The 7,196-nt window shown below is 66.1% G+C and overlaps 1 protein-coding gene across 3 annotated transcripts; it reads left to right on the top strand.

Moving 5' to 3' along the window:
- Positions 1 to 928: 928 nt before the first annotated feature.
- ELF3 (E74 like ETS transcription factor 3) lies at positions 929 to 6,003 on the top strand. Of its 3 annotated transcripts, none has more exons than XM_024976146.2 (9): positions 929 to 1,143; positions 2,311 to 2,481; positions 2,685 to 2,906; positions 2,999 to 3,094; positions 3,185 to 3,304; positions 3,449 to 3,538; positions 3,669 to 3,785; positions 4,599 to 4,794; positions 5,296 to 6,003. In XM_024976146.2, the coding sequence occupies exons 1-9, from the start codon at positions 1,140 to 1,142 to the stop codon at positions 5,408 to 5,410; spliced, it is 1,131 nt and encodes a 376-aa protein (XP_024831914.1). In that variant the 5' UTR covers positions 929 to 1,139; the 3' UTR covers positions 5,411 to 6,003.
- The last annotated feature ends 1,193 nt before the right edge of the window (positions 6,004 to 7,196 follow it).

Here is a 7,196-nt window from a genome sequence, read left to right as displayed (position 1 = left end):
CAGCCTCGGTTCTGTGCTGACCCCGGAGCTCTGTGGACCCTGAGGCCCTTCCTCAGCCGGGGTCGAGTCCAGTGGCACAGCAGGCACCTTGAGCTATCACCCCCCACTGCGCCCTGCCGGGGGGCCCGTCTGCTCTCAGAGCTCGAGGTGGGCCCCTGTGTCGTCCCTGCCCCATCCTGGAGGTAAGCTGGGCTCTGTCCAGGCAGAGAGGGTCCGGGGGGCCCTGGCCCGCACCACCCCCTGCCACAGCCCTGGCCTGGCCCCCGCCTGCCTTCACTCTCACAGGCTGACCCTGGAGGGAAGGCTTGTCTGCCCGCTTGTCCTGTGCAGCCCCTGCAGGCCTGCCCCCGCCAAGGCCCTCTTGGGTCACAGCCGCGGCCGCCGCTGCCCTGGAGGGCCGGCTCAGGAGCACGTGAGCGTGAGTCGTCCTGAGGCTGGAGCCGGTTCGCCCACATTCCAGGGCTGGGGTAGAGGGCGTGCCTCGGGCTGTGGGGGAGGCTGGAGGGCTGGGGAGCTCTCCCCGCCTCCCAGTCTGGCCTGGCCCCCCACGTCTGGGCCGAGGGAGGGGCTGGGACCTCAGTGCCAGAGCGGGGTACCTGTCCTCCTGGGGGTTAAAGTAAGGCAGGGGTGCCCTCTCGGGAGACTGAGCAGGAGCCATCCCAGCCCTGGCGCTGACCAAGGAGGAGGGCGAGGGGTGCTCAGATGTTGCATCTTTGACGTGTAAAAAAAACATCCGGAGAAGACCCAGGGCTATCAGGCCCACAGAACCTTGTCTTCAAGGGTGGGAAATGGAAGAGACCCCTGGGTCTGACCCCTGGCTGCCCCCACGCAGGCCTCCGTGGTCTCGGGACAGCCTTTGTGGTTACGGCTGAGCTCATGGAGGGGCCATGGGTGGGAGGGGTCCCCTGCCCACAGGGAGGGCGAGGGCGTCTGCGGGGAGCACCAGCTGGGGATTCAAACCTCAGCCCCACTTCACCAGCCCGCCTGGCCCGGGTGAGTCTGTGGGCCACCAGCTGCCACCCTGAGAGCCCTGTTGAGGGTCAGATGGGGCCTGCTCCCTGAAGAGCACCCAGCTGGGCCCAGGGAGCCGGGCCTCCGACGCTAGAGGGCAGCAGGCCAGTACCGGTCGGGCCAGGCAGATGGGTAAGCACAGCCGCACGGGTCTGGCCCCCTCACTTATGGCCCCAGAGGCGGCTCTGTCGGGAGCAGGGAAGTGGGGGGTCCTTCTGACAGCGCCAGGGCTCCCAGACACGGCTGCAGCAACCCCGAGGCTCAGGTGGCGTCAGGCAGGCAGGGGGTGCCGAGACCTTGCCCCCAGCCTCCTGCCAGCGGTGGGCCCATGGCTGGGGCCCTGCGGCCGCCATTCCAGCAGCCCTGAGTGTTGCCCTGCGTCCGGAGTCTTCCCCAGACCTCCGCCCCCTCCCTGCCTGCCCTGCCTGCCTGCTGGCCCCTAGTCCTCAGTCCTGCAGGTAGCCTTCCTGACCCAGCCCTGACCCCCGTCCCCTCCCGTCCCCTCTGCCCAGCCCCAGCCTGGCCCCCCTGAGGAATTTCCTGAGCAGAGAGGGCACATGCCCACCCAGCGGCTGCCCGCCCAGGCCACTGCCCTGGGCCCAGCCCCAGAGGGTGCGGGTGACGGGCCTGACAATCATTAAACCAGCCAGGCCTGACTTCCCAGCACCGCAGGCCTGGATCCCAGCCAAGTGGCACAAAGTATGCAAATCACCTGGGCCAGGAGCCCCGTCTAAAGGCCAGGAAATCCCCTCGGCCAATGAGCCGCCAGCTCAGGTTACCGTGGGCGCCTATAAAGGCCCGGGTGCGGGCGGAGCTCCAACGCCCCTACTGAGCGCCCTGGGAGCGCGGCCGGAGCCTCGGTTACCTGGCTACCTGGCGGGCCCCTTCCCCTGGATTTCCTCCTCCGGCAGCCCCTAGCCTGCCTGCCACACCCTCAGCTGCCACGGTAGGACCCCCGCCTGGCCCGGGGGATGGGGAGGGGCTGGTGGAGCTCGGTTCTGAACCTGCGCAAGTGGGAATGCCGGGCCATGTCCTGATGGCAAGGGAAGGACAGAGTGGCCGTGATGGCCAGTCCCTCCCACAGACCCCGGTGGGCAGAGCAGGGAGCCCGGCCTGGTGCCCTGCTCACCACATGCTCTCACCCCACTCTGAGACCTTGGAGCCTCTCTGGAGGAGAGCTTGTCCCAAGACAGGCTGACCTTCCCGCCCTTGGGGCTCTAACTGCCCCAGGCCTGGTGGGAGCAGGATCGCCTGCGGGTGAGGCAGGGTGCGGGCCTCACCAGCCTCCCCCTCTCCCAGGGAGCCCCATGGCTGCGACCTGTGAGATCAGCAACGTTTTCAGCAACTACTTCAGCACCATGTACAGCTCAGACGACCCCACTCTTGCCTCTGTGCCCCCTGCGCCCACCTTTGGGGCCGATGACCTGGTGCTGGCCCTGGGCAGCCCGCAGATGGCCCTGGAGGGCACAGGTGGGTCTCAGGAGGGGCTGGGCATTTGGGGCGAGAGCCTGGGACAGGGAAGGATCCGGCAGGGGGCGGGCTGGGGTGTTGGGACTTGGGGGTACCTGCCTGGGGGCGTGCTAGCCCCCTTCCTGGTCGGAGGAGGGGGGACCCCGGGAATCCCCAGCGGGCGCCGGAGGGGGCTGACCCTTGACTGTGCCGGCCCCTTGCAGAGAAGTCCAGCTGGCTAGGGGAGCAACCCCAGCTGTGGTCCAAGGCGCAGGTCCTGGACTGGGTCAGCTACCAGGCAGAGAAGCACAGATGCGACCCCGGCACCATCGACCTCTCACGCTGCGAGCTGGACGGGGCGGCCCTGTGCCGCTGCGCACCCGAGGAGCTGCGCCTGCTGTTCGGGCCCCTGGGGGACCAGCTCTACTCACAGCTGTGGGACCTCAGTGAGTGCCCCCACCCCGGCAGGGAGGCTGGTTGCCCCAGGGAGGGGAGGGGAGCTGTGCTGACTCTCTGAGCTCTGCCCCCTCATCCTCAGCTTCCAGCTTCCCTGACGAGCTCAGCTGGATCATGGAGCTTCTGGAGAAGGACAGCCTGGCCCTCCAGGAGCCTCTCGGGGAGCAAGGGCCCTTCGGTGAGAGCCCTTCCTCCATCCTTCCCCAGCCTGACGGCCCCCAGCTGGGAGAGCCAGGGCCCCCTCTGACCGCTCATCTCTGCCCCCCAGACCAGGGAAGCCCCTTTGCCCAGGAGATGCTCGAGGACTGCAGGCAGGCCAGCCCCACCTACCCAGGCAGCTTCGGCGCGAGGGCACCCTCCCCGGGCAGCTCCGACGTCTCCACCACAGGTGAGCCCTCCCTCGGGCGTCTGCTGTCCCGGATGTCCTGAGCCCTGGTCTCCACGGGCCACCAACGCCCAGGCTTTCTGAGAGGACAGGCCCTGGCTGGGCAGTGCTCGGGCTGCTAGGGGCTCACTCTGGCCCGCCCCCCAGGGACTGGCGCGTCTCAGAGCCCCCACGCCTCAGACTCTGGTGGAAGTGACGTGGATTTGGATGCCCCGGACAGCAAGCTCTTTCCCGGGGGTGAGCAGAGGGGGCCTCCTGGCCCCCAAGGGTGCCCCCCTCCCCTGCTCTCCTCTAGGGTTTCCTGGAGGGAGGCTGCCCCCCAGCCCCCAGCCCTCCCACTCCTGACCTTCTGCCCCACCCCCGCCAGACGGCTTTCCTGACTACAAGAAGGGGGAGCTTAAGCACGGGAAGCGGAAAAGGGGCCGGCCCCGAAAGCTGAGCAAAGAGTCCCGAGAGTGTCTGGAAGGCAAGAAGAGCAAGCACGGTGAGTGGGCACCCAAGGGTTGGGGGGCCACATCGTGGGGGGCCCTGGGCTGGGGGCGAGGTGAGGCCGGCTGGCCCTCTCTCCTCCTGATCGGGGCCCTCCACGTGCTCAGGCCATGGGTCCAGCATGCAAGTGGGTCACACCCTAATGGCCAGGCCTGGCTAGGGGGTCCTGTGTCGGGGCAGCGACGGCTACAGGAGGAAGGCCTCAGGCTGGACTCCAGCCTTCCTGCCCGAGGGACACACTGCTGGCGGTGCCAGCAGGCTCAGGCATGGACAGAGGCTTGGCCGCTGGAGGCCCCACCCCCTGAGGGCTCTGCAGGGGTGGCCCTTCCACACCAAGCTCCTACCTGCTGGCCTCAGGCCATCAATGGGCTCCCGCCCCTGGAGCTACCAGGAGGGTCCCACAGATCGTTCCCCTCCACACACAGGGGGCCTGTTTGCTTCTAGGGTTATTTTTTCAAGAAGCTGCCCCTCATCCCCCAGGCAGGGGCCAGCTCCGTCCCCTTCCTGTTGAGCTCTCACCACCCACTGGTGTATTTACTTTTTTATCATTCCTCCTCCAAACTGTGAGCTCCTTAAAGTGGTGCCACTGTGTCTCAACGGCTCTCGTACCCCAGCTAGACGTTGATCAGTCTTTGAGCAGGTTAGACCTCTGTGCTGTGTGACACGTGGTCCTACTGGAGCTCCCCTGGCTGTCTAGTGGGGTAGGCAAGGAGGGAGGCAGCCATCAGTAGACCATGTGCTGGGCCAGGTGGCAGTTGGGGGAGCCACAGGTGCCTGGGCCGCTGACTGATGGAGCTTGGCCTTGTAGCCCCCAGAGGCACCCACCTGTGGGAATTCATCCGTGACATCCTCATCCACCCGGAGCTCAACGAGGGCCTCATGAAGTGGGAGAACCGGCAAGAGGGTGTCTTCAAGTTCCTGCGCTCAGAGGCTGTGGCCCAGCTGTGGGGCCAGAAGAAGAAGAACAGCAGCATGACCTATGAGAAGCTGAGCAGGGCCATGAGGTGGGCAGCTTCGGGTGCCGTCAGGGTCCCACCCCTCAGGCCGGCGTGAGTCCCCTGTGGCGAGGAATCGCAGGGCCTGCCCCTCGTGTGGACGAGCGATGGCCTGGGATGCAGCTGACTGGCCTGCAGCACATACTGAACTTGATCTCACAGGCATTTCTATCATCTGTAAGGCTTGTCCCATGAAAGGCACTTGATGGTGAACAGGGCATTAGCCATGGCCCACACCATTGAAGTAATTAAGCTGCTTGTCTCTGGACCTCAGTTTCCTCCCAGCCCATCGCAAAGGTTTCCTCCAGCCCCCAGACCACACTGCTCCATGCAGAGTCCCGGGGAGGGTCAGGTGCCCCCAACAGAGCTGGGTGAGGGAGCGAAGGCTCCTCCTGTGTGGGACGTGGTTCAGGCCCATTTCCCCTGGGCCAGAGCCCAGCGGGCAGGTCACCTGAGGACCCTGGGCAGGTCAGCCTCTGCCTGGCACCTCTGACCACCTGTCCCCCTCAGGTACTACTACAAGCGGGAGATCCTTGAGCGGGTAGACGGCCGGAGACTTGTCTACAAGTTCGGCAGGAACTCCAGCGGCTGGAAGGAGGAGGAGGTGGTGGGACACAGGAACTGAGGGCCAGACCAACCCTGCAACCACGCTCAACGTGAAGCGCAGCCCCTGGGAGGACCGCCCAGCCGTCAGGGCGCAGCCTGTGCCGTGAAGAGCAGCAGGGGCCCTGGGCCCTCAGCGTCGTCCTGGCCTCTGGGGCCGGTGGCCTCGCGGTCTGCCCTCCTTTTGGAATTACAAGCCTGGAGTTTGAGGTGACTGTGCACTGGCCGTCGCTGCACGTGCAGCCCCTTCTGCCTGATTGGACCTCATTGGACCCCAGCTGGGGACGCCTGCCTCCTGCAGAGGTTGGATGGGCAGAGGAGGCTGCGGGCCCCGGGGCTTGAGGGGGGGGCCCCCTCTCTCTGGACTGGCTTCCACCTCCCTGCTTGGACTCCGCGGGCAGGGGTCAGAGCACTCCCTAATTTATGTGCTATAAATACGGACATGTACATAGGAATCTATTTTTTTCTAAGACGCTCCCTTCCCACGCCTCCCACACCGGGTGCTGGGGCCACACTGGCAGCCCCAGGCCCTCACAGGCCGGTGAGGGTGGGGCTTCTGCTCCCTCCCCGCGTGAAGGGGACGCTCCAATAAAGTGCCTTCTGGACTTTTTCTAACCTTTGTCTTAGCGACCTGTGCACTAAACTCTGCAGCTCTAGCCTGGATGCAGGCAGCAGGGTTGGGAAAGGGGACCAGGGCAGGGCTCTGCTGGCCGGAGGTGAAGGCGGGGCAGATCCTGGGGTGGGCTCCACATCCCAGAGCTGAGGCTCGAGGGCACAGGCCTGCCGGCTGAGGCTGGGATTGGGTGAGGCCATCCTGCAGACAAGGCACCGGCCAGGTGACCTGAGCTGAACCAGGCCTCTGCTGCCTGCTTCCCGCGTTGGGCCAGTGTGCATCTGCTGAGGAGTCGGGGGTGCGTGTCCGGCCTCATGGAGTAGATGTCGTGCCTTCCAGCTGAGTCGACGGCAGGCTGAGTAAACGTCAGATAAATCCGAGCTTTTGTTTTCAGACGTGGAATCAGTTATGAGCTCGTAGAGGGAAAACAAAGCAAGAAGAGCGCTTGAGACCCCCCCCAGGAGGCACTGCCCCTGAGACCCCCTCCCCAGGAGGCACGGCCCCTGAGACCCCCTCCCCAGGAGGCACTGCCCTGTGACCCCCCCCCAGGAGGCACGGCCCCTGAGACCCCCTCCCCAGGAGGCACTGCCCTGTGACCCCCCCCCAGGAGGCACGGCCCCTGTGACCCCCCCCCCAGGAGGCACGGCCCCTGTGACCCCCCCACAGGAGGCACGGCCCCTGAGACCCCCCCCCAGGAGGCACTGCCCTGTGACCCCCCTCCCCAGGAGGCACGGCCCTGTGACCACCCCCCTAGGAGGCACTGCCCCTGAGACCCCCCCCCAGGAGGCACTGCCCTGTGACCCCCCTCCCCAGGAGGCACGGCCCTGTGACCACCCCCCTAGGAGGCACTGCCCCTGTGACCCCCCCCCCAGGAGGCACGGCCCCTGTGACCCCCTCCCCAGGAGAGAGACTGCTCCACGGCCCCAGGGACTCGGCCATGGTCATGGGGAGAGATGCTGGCTCCCAGCGGCTTCTCCAGGGTCGGGGCAGCAGATTCCAGACGGTGCAGCTCCGTGTGCACAGGACGACGCATCTGGGCTCTGAGGGGCCGTCCTGGGCGTCCTCCTGAAGTTTCCCCGTGGGCCAACGATTTCCCATCAGCACTTTAGAAGGCCACTTGTGGGTCTGAAATGCTCTTTAGTTGTCTTAGAAATATCAGATTATTCACTAAGGGAATGTGGGTAAGGAAGGGATC

The sequence above is a fragment of the Bos taurus genome, chromosome 16 (assembly GCF_002263795.3).
Source record: "Bos taurus isolate L1 Dominette 01449 registration number 42190680 breed Hereford chromosome 16, ARS-UCD2.0, whole genome shotgun sequence".
In the NCBI taxonomy this organism is placed as follows: Eukaryota; Metazoa; Chordata; class Mammalia; order Artiodactyla; family Bovidae; genus Bos; species Bos taurus.
Note: the sequence above shows the minus strand (reverse complement) of the source record. Positions and strands in the feature narration are given on the sequence as shown.

Coding starts and splice junctions, on each gene's coding strand:
- ELF3 (XM_059875319.1), top strand. CDS start 2,076: ATGGCCAGTCCCTCCCACAGACCCCGGTGGGCAGAGCAGGGAGCCCGG. Junction 2,907..2,998: donor CTCACAGCTGTGGGACCTCA/GTGAGTGCCCCC, acceptor CCTCATCCTCAG/CTTCCAGCTTCCCTGACGAG. Junction 4,795..5,295: donor AAGCTGAGCAGGGCCATGAG/GTGGGCAGCTTC, acceptor TGTCCCCCTCAG/GTACTACTACAAGCGGGAGA.